Below are 13,755 nucleotides of genomic sequence, written 5' to 3' on the forward strand. Positions count from 1 at the left end.
TACAGATCCCCTAATCTGTCTCCACTGTATTATTATTATTTATTATTATTGTTGTTATTATTATTCACAAAGCTTTAAGGAATGTGTTAAATTACAGTATTTTTCATTTAAATAGTCTGAATACAAACAATGATCAATTAGTTCCACTAATTCCTTAAAGTTTTCTGAAATTATTTTTCTGAAAATTATTATTTCTGAACTTTACATTTAATTTAAAATTAAACACATTACATTTTATTTTCTGACATTATTTTGGTTGTTGATTTTGTTTTAGAGGCCAAGAATGATCAAGATTTGGCTAGTAAGTTCTTTTAACCAGCACAAAAGAGGTTCATGGGCCTCTCTTTGTTGAAGCTGTTATCTCTCCTCTTTTACCCCTAAATTTTCCCTGATCTTGGTGCTATATTTTCCCTCTCTGTGATGACCACACTTTGGATTCGCTCCACTGCCCCTTTCAACCGTTCACTCGTACACGTGACCAATAGGGAATGCGCAGCCAGCCTCTCACCCCTCCATACCTGCATCTCTGCACAGCCATTTGTCCGTCACTGAACATCTGTCTGTTTCTACTCTCCTTCATCTCAACTCTACTGATCTGTCCATTCATACTAACTCTGATCCTTTCAGTGATGTGATATTGGTACGGAGCATGAAGATATTCTTATGTTCTCTGGATTACCGTAAATTGTAATATAAATATGTCTGTTTTAGTTGTAAATGATCAGTAATAATCAATCAGGCCCACATGGAATCTGTGCCCAGCAGAATTTGAATGGTGGACATGGCAAAATATTTTGACTATTCTATTTTATTTCCTGCTCACTTCCTGTAAAATGTTTAAATACATTCTGAAGAATTATGCTGATTTTCTCTTAAAAACAGCAAAACAAATCTGCACATTCTGTCTTGGGCCTAACATAAAGGGACAGTTAAAATTCTGTCATAATTTACTCACCACTATGTTGTTCCAGCTTTTTCTTCTGTGGAACAGTAAAAAAAATGTAAAGTCAGTGGAGTCCAAAACAACTCGTTCATTGTATGGACAAAAACAGTTTTAGAAAAATATCTTATTTTGTGTTCACAAAAGAAAATCACACAGTTTTGTAACAGGGGGCTGAACAAATTATGGCAGAATTTTCATCTTTAGGTGAATTATTCCTTTAACAACATAATAGTCTGGTGAGACTGTCTCTCTTCGGTTATTAGAGACCATTGCCCTAAGATGTTATTGCATTTATTTGTACTGTATTTAAACACATTTACGTACACTTGTGGTTTGATGTCTTTGGAGTCCCTAATGAACTGTGCTCCTGTAATGCACTGCAACTCCTCTTATTGTTAAACCTATTTACATATATAATCATATATCTCTGTATATATTATATATGTTTTACCTATGTGTATGTGTAAATCAAGGCATATATATATGTATATACACATATATACAGTACATGTTTCTTCTTATATATTTCATGTACCTCTGTATATAAATGTTCATATATATTTGTGTTAGATATACAGTATATATATGCGTGATTGCCTTGTGTGTGTGTGTGTGTGTGTTTGAAAGAGAGAGAATGAGGTTTGTGGTCAAACAGACTGCTAAAGCACATACATATATAGTTAAGATTTCCTCTTGCCTGACCTGTCCAGAAAACCTCTGATCCCGGGCAGGTGGCCAAGCCAGGGCGCAGTTAATGGTGGTTTCTGTGTTAAAGGTTCTCGCGGCTCAGACTCCAGTCCACATGGCTCACCCACCCCAGCCGGTGGTCCGCAGGGCGGCAGCAGCGAAGAGATCTGGGTGCTGCGCAAGCCTGTGGCAGGTAACAGCAGGACTGCCCCTTCCTCGTCCTCCTCTTCCTCTTCTCTCATGAGTCTTCCTACTTTGCCACGCTCCTGGTGCAGCTGCTGTACGCCTGACCTCAGAAACCTCCTCAGTTGCAGGCGTGTAGGCGCATTAAAAGGCTCTCATTCGCTCTGTTACAGTAACATCCGTGGAATCGTTCCCTCAAGAGCACACGTAGAGACAATCCACAGATGTGTCTGTAGCCCTGTGGCAAACTGCATTTTCAATGAATGCAGTGTGGGCTTGAGTGTGTTTGTATTAGTGACTATGCTAACATGTCTTGTGTCCATCAGTCACCTGGTCTTTCACCATTGTTATGTAAGTCTCTGTCATCCCGTGTATCAGATCAGTGCATTGCAGAGGGGGAGTTCATAGTGGTGTGATTGGAGCAAACGTGATGGTATGGTCCAATGGGGCTGACTGTGTTTTTGTATGTGTTTGCTGGGGGCTTGTTGTTCCAGGTGGAGACCGCAGCAGTGTGGGAAGTTCAGGGAGTGTGGCCAGTGCCCGATCCTCTGGTAGTGGACAAAGCGCAGGCAGCAGCAATATCCTTCACGCACAGGCGGAGGGAGTTAAGGTGAGCTATCTGACATGCAAAGTGACTCAACTTCAATTGTGGTTTGAGAAGATACCTGAAAGAACTGTCTTATTTGTTGTTTGTCATTCATTTTAAAGGCCTCTTATCTATTGCCAGTATTACTAGATTTATTACAATCTCTGGAAAAAAAGATGAACAGCCTTGTCAAGTTTAGTTGTGTTTTGGAATTTTACCAGGCCAGCCAAGGTCATTTACAAGCCCTAACCAGCCCAAGATGATCTACAAGGCCAACCTTGAGCCCATTTCCTGGTAGTCCACCTGAACCAGCTTGAATGGATTACAAAAACATAAATAATGAGCTTCAGCTCCAGCTAGAAAACATTTAAAACCAGCTACCATCTAGTCTTCCAGACCAAATAAGGTGGGTCAAGATGATTTACAAGGTCGACCTTGACCCTTACAAGCTAGCAGTCCAACTAAACCTGCTTGGACCATCTAATCACCTTAAAATACCTCCCAACAAACAAATCTACCAGCCCTAACCAGGTTGACCAAGATGGTTTATGAGGTTGACCTTAACCCCATTAGCTGGCAGTCCACCTAAATCAGCTTGGACCTGAACAATAAATAATCAGCTTTAACCAGCTACCTTGAGGAGATGGTTTTAGCTGAATTTTCCAGCAGGAGCTTTAATACATCAGAGAAGAACCTGTTACTCAGTCTCACAAAGCTTTGTTCTTCAATAAGGGGGTGCACTTGAGGTCCAATTTGCATAGTCTGCATTGATATTTGTATGTTATTTCTTGATCTGATGAGCTTTGTTTATCCTGTAGCTTCTGGCCACGGTTTTGTCACAGTCTGCTAAAGCTAAAGAACACCTGCTGGAGCAGACAAAGTCTTTGGAACACCCTTCTCATGCTTCCAGCAACAAGGGTTAGTGGGAATTTCAAATGACTCTTCTGAAAAGATTTCATATGAGAGTATCTTGTCACAAAGAAGTCTCTCCATCCAAAATGTTTTTTTGTTTTTTGAACAAATTAGAGACTTGGCTCCTTTTTTTGTGCCAGATGGTTGCACTAATTGCTGTGGGTGGGAGCATCACAAAGATCTGATTGGCTAAAGGAGTAGTTAGTCAAAAAACATAACAGGGATTGGTTGTGTAATAGCAATGCTCCAATGTGTATGAATGATCTCATGGTCCTTCTAGGATCTTCCTCACGCAGTCAGAGTTTGTCAAGCTGTCCACTCCATGAGCAGCCGTATGGGGAGGCGGTGTCCCAGAGGAAAGGGGAGGCGTTGCCTGAGGGGAAGGTAAGGAGACTCCTACTCAAAACACACTGTCCTGTTACCTCTCCTCAAACAAGCATACACTCTCTCAGACACACACACATACATATAGATGCACTGGCACATCCAGGATGCTTTCCCAGCACTTCCTCTCACAGCTGGCCTCATCGGTATTACGCGCTCTCGGTTGTCGTCAGGACACGGTGAGTGGGCTTTTCCGCAGGCTTCCTTGCACGTTGTCCTCAGCTTCAGGCTTCTATCAGACGCTCTGTCTGATACTGCTGTCTAATATTGACAGCGATTCCTTTCACTGTGATCTTTTCTGATCATTCATTTCATTTTCTTTGCTACATTTTAAAGTCCATTCCAAATTATTTTTTGCCTTATTTTCAGTAATTTTCACCTTTTGATTTCTTTTCAGAGAGTACCCAACAATGTAGACGTGTGATTTAAATGTGGAGTGATATGGTAATTGGGGCAGGATCAAGATTTAGTCTGTCTATATTGAGACATGAAGAACAGTTATAGGGATAGCTATAGGGAAAATGAGATTATTACACTGATATTTTTTTAGACAATTTTTATTTTTTAACACAATACCAACAAAATATGACACAGTATAGGTATTATTTATCCTTTATCTCATAAAGTGAGATTGTATGTTGCAAATTGGTAATGCATAACTGACCCTCGCAGTTTTTGATGTCTTTTTTACACTCAGCTGATATCAGAAATTCCACCACTAGTCATATAACAGAGAAATGTGGCTGCCATATCTTTCCCAGCAGGACTTTTGAGCTGCTGAGTAGAGCTGCTCCATGCTGGACTTGTGGACTAAGGGCCATCTGTTCAAAACAGCCCTATTTTCTCTGTTGCCCAACTCCCTTTTTGCCTCCCCTACACAGAGTTACAGTACATCCTCCTACTTCCAGGGAAGTGGCATTCCAAAGCAGAAACTGTATGAACCACTAGTTTTTAAAAGCTGAACCCTTTGGTTCAGAAAGGAGAGTCCTTACTTGCTAAAGCTTTGTCCCCTGTTGCCAGAGCAGGTACCTGGAGCAAGAGCAGTAATACTGGACTAAGAGCAATAAGTCCAATTTAATACAAAAAAAGTAGGGTGGACTTTTTAATTATTTAGGAACTTATAAAGTTTAGTAAAGCTGTGACATTGATCATTGGCTCATTTGTTGGCCTGGGGTCTGGTCCATCTTCAGCCACGGGACCCAAACAGTGATAGACTACCACCTATCTTCTCTTCTAGAGCTCAGAGGCTGTTATCGAATGGCTGAGTGAATTTCAGCTGCAGGTCTACGCTCCAAACTTCATCAGCGCCGGCTATGACATTCCTACAATTAGCCGAATGACCCCAGAGGTAAGAGTTGTCCCCGTCCCCCCACCACCTCCTTAAACCACCCTAAACTATTATGTCACTCCCCTCTTCCCTAAATGTAACACTCACAGACCCACCCAAAGCACAGAAAAGAAGCAGTCAGAAGATAAAAACGAATCAACCAACAAACTCTCCTTGGATTTTGAAGTGAAATGGCTTGCAATGAGTCTGAACTGAAGCACATAAAGTCATGGGCATGGCTCGCACAGGCTTTATGAGACTCGTGGCAAAGGATGGAAATATCTCACCCAGAAAACCCCCCAGACATTGTTGCTGTTGTGGTTATCAAATGTGTTTCCTATTATGTTATGTTGGTATCATGATGACCCACATAATAACTTGAACTTGAACTTGATAAAATGTGTACATGCTCTTGTGAGCTATGTACTTATGTGCATATAATTAAAATTAAAGCATTTAATCACATGCTTTTTTTCCTTTGCAAATATTTTACTATTAATGGTAATTTCATGAATTTTCATTATGGAGTGCAAACCTTTTACTAAATTGAACTAAACTAAATTGTTACTAAAACTGAAATTAATATTCAAGCAATTAGAATTCCTGGAAGCAAACTCGTCTACCATACTTAATTACATTAAACCACTGCCTTCATGAGATTTACATATTATTAATGCTGAAAGCAGAATTAACAGGGGTATTTTGTTGAAACACCATGGACATGCTCAATTAGGATATGTTTATATGATTATGTTTGGGGTACTCTGAAAAGGCTTCTTTTCCTCACTTGCTCCTCACTTGCTCCTGGTATTATTTTATTATTTTCCCTTTCCCATTTTTTTTCATCAGCTTCCATCATCTTTTTTGTGTATATGTAATGTAATGTTCATAGAATATGCGCCACTTGGTTTAGTGTGTATGTGTGTACAAAGGTCTTGGGGTTCTTGAATGTGCTTGGTTATGGATCTAATGGTTTCTGGGACTCCTATATGTATTTTCAGGATTTAACAGCTATTGGAGTAACCAAACCAGGACATCGAAAGAAGATGACCTCAGAGATAAATAAGCTCAGTGTTAATGAGTGGCTGCCTGACCAAAAACCGGTGAGTTTAACAAGTGCAGACACACACACAAACACACACACACACAACATTGGGTTTCCATGTTTTATGGGAACTTTCCATAGACGTAATGATTTTTATAAAGTACCTGTACAATCTGTATAGATACCCTAACCCTAAACACAACCCTCACAAAAAAATTTCCTGCATTTTAACATTTTCAAAATAGTTTAGGATGATTTAAAAGCTGTTTTCCTAATGGGGACCAAAAAATGTCCCCACAAGATATAACATTTCTGGTATTACTATTTTGTCCCCACAACGTAGGAATACCTGAACATACACACGCATCCAGATGTAATTTGTTTTTATTTGTATTTAATCTGTAGGCGAATCTTGGAGAATGGTTATCCATGATTGGGTTGAGCCAATATCACCAAATTTTAGTCAAAAATGGCTACGAGAACATTGACTTTATCACTGACATTACATGGGAGGACCTTCAGGAGATTGGCATTACAAAACTTGGTAAGATAGACAGTGGACTGGTATCCATAATCTTCCAGTACTTCAAAATGATTACACATAAAACTTCTCTTTTTTTACCAAACTGCATAGGCCATGTTGGTTTACAGTACTTCTCTAACCAAATTTGCTTAGGACACCAGAAGAAGCTTATGCTTGCAGTGAAGAAGCTGGCAGAGATCCAGAAGGCCTCTGATGGTCGTAACGCATTGCGTAAAAAGCCCCCAGCCACTCAGGAGGTGATGGCAATTGAGAGCCCACCCCATGACAGCGGAGAGTGTATGTCTCCTAAAATGAGCACTTTCCAGGACAGTGAACTGAGCGGGGAGTTACAGGCAGCTCTTAAACACCCTGCTGATGTGCAGGACGGCACAGAGGTGAGAACCAACAGTGGTCCGGGAGCACAGCACCGAGCCCGCAGTCTGCATGAGAACAGCATGAATAAGAGCCGAGACACAGAGGAGCCTAGCGGGCCACCCAGAAAGGAGGCACGTACCATGCGCCAGAGCAGCCAAGGAGGCCAGAGAAGTGTCTCATCGGCGCAGCCAAAACCACGTCAGTCTTATCCCCAAGGTGCAGGACCACCCTATACTCCACCACAAACACCCACCAAAATGAAGCCTCCCGCCTCACAAACGGTGAGCAACCCACCGGGTAAACCAAAACCTAGTCCTCAGCTGCTCCAGCAGACAGAGAAGCCCATGACACCTCGTGCTCACCCCCAATCTCCCACTCAAATGTCCCATCCACACCCAGCTGCCCAGCCTGTGGAAACCATGGAAGCTGCACCTCAAGGTGCTGCTGTCTCAGTGCCACTCCTGTGCCTGCCACCAGATGGAGACGAAGCTTGCGATGAGTATGGTCTGCCTAAGAAACGTGCCCACAGCCTGAATCGATATGCTGTGTCTGATGGTGAGCAGGAACGCGATGAACTGAATGTGACAGATTCAGGAGGAAAGTATGCCACAGTACAGCACCGGGTGGGTCGCAGCAACTCAATGAAAGGACAGGCAGAGAAGAATGTCAACCGAAGCCAGTCCTTTGCTCTCAGGCAGAAGAAGAAAGGTCCTCCTCCACCTCCCCCTAAACGCTCTAGTTCGGCTATCTCAAGCTCCAGCAGTAATCTGGCTGAAGTGCCCAAGGAGACAATTAGTGGACCTCTTTTGGATGTTCCCTATCAACCACAAAGACGTGCTAGTGACCTGGGTGGCACTGTAGACACAGGCAGTGCAGGAACTGTGAGGAGCATTGCGGCCATGTTGGAAATGTCCTCTATTGGTGGGGGTGCCAAGGGTCTTGCTTCACAGAAATCTGCAGGTCACTATCTGCAGGTAAGGTGATTGTCAGTACCCCCTTGGGATGATACTCAGCATTTTTCATAGAAATGTCTGTTAGCAAAATCTGTCGTAGTAAAACATGGTTGTTTCTCTACAGGTGGGTTCTGCTGGAACAAAGCAGCGTGATGCCATTGGACTGGATGGGGAAGTAGTGAACCGTCGCAGGACCATTAGTGGTCCTGTCACTGAGTTAGTAGCAGCTGCTAAGCGAGGACCAGAGCCAGTCCAGGATAGGCAACACACTGAACCCCAGCCAAGCTCTAGTGGGAGTTCAGCAGAGAACCTTCCGTTTGCTGAGGATGGAAACCTTACCATCAAACAAAGACCTAGACAGGGAAAGGATGAGGCTGAGAGGGGCCTAGAAATGTCATACTCTTTACCCCAGGAAGACCTTTCATGTGTGGATGCCACAGCCTCGCTGAAAAGGAGGGTCCAGAGCACCAAGCAGCAGCCAAATGGCACCAAGTTCCTGCTCACAGAGTCAAATACGGTTAAGCGCCGCCCCAAAAGCAAAGACAAAGATGCAGAGGAACAACAGGATGGGCAGATGCACGTACCATATGAGAATGGGACTGGCACCATTAAAAGACGCCCTGTGTCAGAGGTGACCGTTTCAGAGCAGCCCCGGCCACAGGAATATCCTGAGAACTCGCCCCGTCGGGACAGTCCAGACCTGGAAGGCCATGTCACTGAGAGTGCCCCTCGTAAGTCCGTCAAGCCTCCAGTGTCTCCCAAACCTGTTCTGGCCCAGCACATAAAGAAACAAGGACCACCAGCTGCTATCACCAAGAAAGCCCCATTTCCTGGACCAACTGGGGCACCTGGCAGCCCAGGTACTACACAGTGCGGGCCTTTCACTTGCCCTGTCTTTACACAATTATGTGAGTATCCCGTAAAGCCTTGTAACGTTTAAACCTTGTTGAATCAAAGTCCGCTCAGTCAGTCTCTCTTCCCGTCTCTCTTCCTATCTCTTTTCTCTTCTATTTACAGTCGAAGGAAAGAAAGTACCTCCTCCGATTTCACCAAAACCTACACCTCCTCCCACAGCTCCCAAACCATCCAAAAATGTTCTGCAGTCTTTAAATACGACACCTAATCCCACTCCCACACCCTCTCCAGCCAAGCAGACTATCACCAGAATGGCCAGTACAGCTTCTGCCCAGACCAACCATCCTGTCAAGGCTACAACCCCACTAGCTTTGAGTGCGCAGACCCCACACACACCTCAGTCTCCTCACACCCCACACACACCTCAGTCTCCTCACACCCCACAGACACCTCAGACACCCCAAACCCCACAGACGCCCCAAACTCCCCCAACCCCTATCCCTACACCCCCACCTGTGAAGCCCCCTCGCTCCTCAATCAGTGGGGTATCCATGGACAGTTCAACTGGATCAGCATGTGTCGCAGGGGTAGTGACAGCAGATGCAATGCACCAGAAGATAGAGGAGACCAGTGCCTCACTGGCTGCGGCCCTGCTGGCAGTAGAAGAGAAGATCAAGGAGGATGGGCAAAAAGAGTGAGTGTCATGAAACATGCAAAAATTGTATGATGAATGAATGAATGAATGAATGAGGCATTTATATAGCACTTTCATATGTACTACTGTACACCCAAAGCGCTTTACAATCATATCAGGGGATCTCTCCTCAACACCACCAGTGTGCAGCATCCACTTGGATGATGCGACGGCAGCCACAGTGATGTCAGTGACATAATAGACCAGTAGGAATCTAGTCTATGAGGGCATCTAGTCTGAGGTTAATATTTATTTTCAAGTAGTTACAAATATAATTCAAGTCCTTCAAATCAATTCAGCAGTTTTGAGTCTACATCTGTGGTTATTAAGAAACAGACTTCAAGCAGTTTTCCACCATCGTGCTGAATACAGCGAGTACCAGAATTCTATAGTAATTATTATTATTTATTTTTCTTTTCAAAACTGTCTGTAGCATGTTAGCCAATTTAAACATGAAAAAGCTGAACAGTAGAAGAGGCTTTATATTGGCAAGGCTAACTGTGTATTGACGCAATCTATCATTGAGACACCCTGACGAAACCACCTATCTTTAGTGACAGCGACACCAACTGATCAGATTTGATAACTAAAGGCAGATCTGTTCATAGCTTTTGAATGTATTCTCTTTTAAATTCACCACTGGGGGTGTGTTGACCAAATAAATCTATTCAACCTTTGAATTTGCATGTCTTTTTTGACCCCACAACTATTGCTTGCAGCTAAATTTTTTCTTATTTTTAAAAGATATTTAAGTGTGTGTTTTGATTCACAGCTCAATGACTGAAAACAAGAGCACAGTGAGCATCCTAGATGACATCGGCAGCATGTTCGATGACCTGGCCGATCAGCTGGATGCCATGCTGGAGTGAAGAGCACAGCATGTGTCTCTGTGGCACAACCTCAGGACCCCGGGAGAGCACAAGGGCACAATGACCAACAACATACCCACCTACCCCTTTCTAGTCCTCATCCCTTGCTCCTCTCACCCCCTATTCTCCTGCTCCTTCCCCATTGTCATGAAACACCCGTCTCTCCTCTCTCCCTCCGAGTTGGTTTTGCACAAACCCGAGTTGATGTACCTCAGAACTGGGCAGAAGGCCATCCAGGGCTTTAAACATCAAAGACAGAGCAGAGGGTGGAGAGGCAGAGGTTGGGTTTTAATACATAAAGCTCAACTCTCTGTCCATGGAATATCTCTATCTACCATGAGCAATGAGTAGTAAAATAATAAAATGAAAACAATAATTGTATATGAAATAATAGTATGGTATGTGTACATTGTAAGCATGAGGAAAGTTTGTATCTATAAAGAAAAAAAAATCTCATAGTGAGAGTCATGCATTAGTACAGTTATATATATATATATATATATAAAAATATAAATATTTTATGTTTTTATTTCATGTTCAATGGTACATACAGTGTTGAAACATTAAGAAATCTATAAAGTTTGATGACAGATATGTGGATTTTTCTATGACTATAATGAAGTTTTAAAACAAAACAAAAAATAAGGCTGGCTTAAACATCTTGTATGTTTGGCTGTGCTCTGCTGAAGAGTATTGTGGGCTGTGTTGAATGTAGTGACTGAAGTGGCTGTTTCACCCCCTGCTCTGTGCTTGCTCTGGGCTCCCGCTCTGTGCTGCTGCTGTGACCCTTTATGTTTCCATATACTTTTTGCCTGTGTGAACTCATACATTCCTGCTCCTGCACAGCCTTCTTCCTTCACCTTCCCTCTTTTTCTTTGCCCTCATCATGTGCAGTGTCCTGTGTGCCTTAACGTGAGAGGTGACCTCAGTGCTGCTAACACACACAAGCAAACAGGTTCAATCTGAGATAGGCCAGATGTCCATGTGAGTGGCATTGCCTTGTGGGAAGGGAGGGGCCTGTGTGCTCTGATTTGGCGAGGCGTGACCTCATCCTTGGACATCTCTATGCTTAAGTCATCTGCAGAAAGGGGATACACAGTGTAGTGTAGGCCTTGAAGTCAAAGTGAATAGCCATTTTACTTCCATGATGTAATGCGTTTCCAGGCCATACAGCAAATGCTAGAAAATATACAATGATTCTGTTCTTTGGCAATTTAAAGTAGGTACTGAATACCAAAATAGCTATTTAGCTATTGATTAGCATTATGCAATAGCCTGTGCGCCCTAAGTGAAGATTAAGACAAACTAAATTTTCTTAGGAATAAAGTGTCAATTAATTGTTCTCAACAAGACCAGGATTGTGCATTAAGAAAGTAAATAGAGTCATGTTGACTTGTACTACACGAGTGATCTGAGAAACACAGGTGAGAATGAGGTACAAGGGTCCAGTGATGGTTGGCGGTTTTCAGAAGGTGGGACGTCAGGAAGCACAAAGTGAGAAAGTTGCAAATGTGTGTGTGTGTGAGTGGCATAAAAACAGCAATCGAAAAGAAACATGCATGTAAGGTGTTATGGACTGACAGTGTAGTGAACTAACAAGGATTTTGCAAACATTAATGAAGCTTGATGCTCAGCATTTCCACCCCCTGGTCAGTGAGCTTGGACGGGTGTGTTTCCACTGGAAGCCTGCATGCAGTCTAATCTCAGCACATTGCGCAGTGGCTGTTTAAGGGTGTGAATGTACCATGGTGTGCCTGCTTTGTATTGCATTCCCCCCCAGTATCATCCAGACAGACATTTCCTTAATGACCAAAGTAAGAGCACTAGTCCAAGATGCAATTAAGCTTGGGTCCATAACTTATTCTGAAAAACATAGCAGTATCTAGGTTAAACATATTCACTGAGACTCACATTAAGTGACTTTTACAGGGACATATTGAGGGTAGAATGAGTGATGCTTTTACAGTTTGGTCTCTGTGGACATGAGATGTTTCCAGATGCCATGTTCACTCATTCATGGTGAGGGCACAGTTTGCTGTTATGACAGCACCAAACCTCTTGCAAAAGCCTCTGAATGTCATTATCTCATTGCCAGCAAACTCACAGTCTCTCATTACTTAACCATCTTTGTTGCCATGACAATCTGCCTGCTCATTATTAGAATCGTCACAGTATCAAAATGATCTTAAATGCAATTTAAGAAAGGGCCCAAAGGAAGGGGAACATGAGCAAGAAAAATAGTTGTGTAGGTCCCACAATGCTTTACACACTTTCAGTAGCTCCATATATACTTAATCCCTTCCCCGGTTCTCAAAAAAAAAAAGAAGAAAAAATGAATATTTGTAATATTTAAGTTATTAACAGAGATTATTATAGATGTTTTCAAAAAGTATTTAATGATGCAGCATCAAGAGGGCTTGTTGATGAAACTGCAAATATTTGAGACAAAAGTGTCTTCTTGGCTCAAAGAGTTTTAAATGAATTGTAAATGGTCATTTTTTTAGAACTCCAGTTTTCTTTTCTAAGGTAACTTTTTGTGATAAGTTTTTTGACTGCCATGTCTTCAGATGAAATAAGTTGTATATTATGCAATGTTACGTTTTTTTTAAAACATGTATGTGCCTTGCTTTAGTTCTTTTCATTTTGTCTTTCATGTTTGAACAATGTGTAGGGGATATGTGGCCGGTCTCAGCTTTCGTCCACCAGATGTTCAGAATTATATCCCTCTTTGTTGTGGTCTACTCTGTGGACAGAGTGCAGATGTCTGGCATGGGAATGGCTTTTATAAAAGCTTTATCATGCCCATCACTTCAAAGGACTGGGTGTCGATCCAGTGTTAATTGAGTAGTTACAACCCTGTCCCCACTTCTGTGTATATAGCTAGATGTTTGTCACTGTGAAATCATCCTTTTTTTAAACTTGATTTCTCCACTTTAAAGTTCTCATTTCTGTCAGTTTCTTATTGTCATGTTTGCTTCTTTTTTTAATACCAGAGAAGAAAAAAAACTAAACAAAAAAACAATGAAAAATAATGAAATTCTGAAAACACTGAAGTCAGACTTGTTGTTGGTGCAAGATGTTATTTAATAATGAAAGCTGTTTTCAATTCCATCCTATTTGCAGAGACATAAAAAAAAAAAGAAAAGAAATCTGCACTGCTCAGTGTGTGCAGGCTGTATATTGTGTTGATGTTCTGCCATTGACTTGTATGATACCTGCTGTGACTGGCATTGGGAACAGTGGTGTGCTTGCAGTGACTGCATCAACAGCCACCTGCTCTAAATAAACATTATATACAAACACTCTCATAGCCGTCCAATTACTGAAAACCAACAAGGCCAGCTGGAATCTGCTTAACACCAGTGTTTCATTATTTCACGTATATAATACTGAGCACTTGTCAAAAATTTTTTAAATTA

At 42.2% G+C, this 13,755-nt stretch overlaps 1 protein-coding gene across 12 annotated transcripts in view; it reads left to right on the forward strand.

Moving 5' to 3' along the window:
• The window catches only part of caskin1 (CASK interacting protein 1), a 104,283-nt gene extending 90,645 nt beyond the window's left edge, over window positions 1-13,638 (forward strand). For 3 of the 12 annotated variants that reach the window (XM_082165785.1, XM_082165786.1, XM_082165791.1), the window contains 11 exons: window positions 1,719-1,823; window positions 2,308-2,423; window positions 3,218-3,317; window positions 3,592-3,695; window positions 4,933-5,043; window positions 6,024-6,125; window positions 6,473-6,611; window positions 6,744-7,939; window positions 8,043-8,826; window positions 8,936-9,467; window positions 10,240-13,638. In XM_082165785.1, the coding sequence (XP_082021911.1) occupies window positions 1,719-1,823; window positions 2,308-2,423; window positions 3,218-3,317; window positions 3,592-3,695; window positions 4,933-5,043; window positions 6,024-6,125; window positions 6,473-6,611; window positions 6,744-7,939; window positions 8,043-8,826; window positions 8,936-9,467; window positions 10,240-10,336 (3,386 nt within the window). In that variant the 3' untranslated portion in view covers window positions 10,337-13,638. Of the gene's footprint in view, window positions 1-274; window positions 302-1,718; window positions 1,824-2,307; window positions 2,424-3,217; window positions 3,318-3,591; window positions 3,696-4,932; window positions 5,044-6,023; window positions 6,126-6,472; window positions 6,612-6,743; window positions 7,940-8,042; window positions 8,827-8,935; window positions 9,468-10,239 lie in introns of all 12 variants that reach the window. The other 9 variants (XM_082165787.1, XM_082165788.1, XM_082165780.1 and 6 more) reach the window with 6 other exon arrangements.
• Window positions 13,639-13,755: the final 117 nt, after the last annotated feature.

The sequence above is a fragment of the Leuciscus leuciscus genome, assembly GCF_965113295.1.
Source record: "Leuciscus leuciscus genome assembly, chromosome: 1".
Taxonomy (NCBI): domain Eukaryota; kingdom Metazoa; phylum Chordata; class Actinopteri; order Cypriniformes; family Leuciscidae; genus Leuciscus; species Leuciscus leuciscus.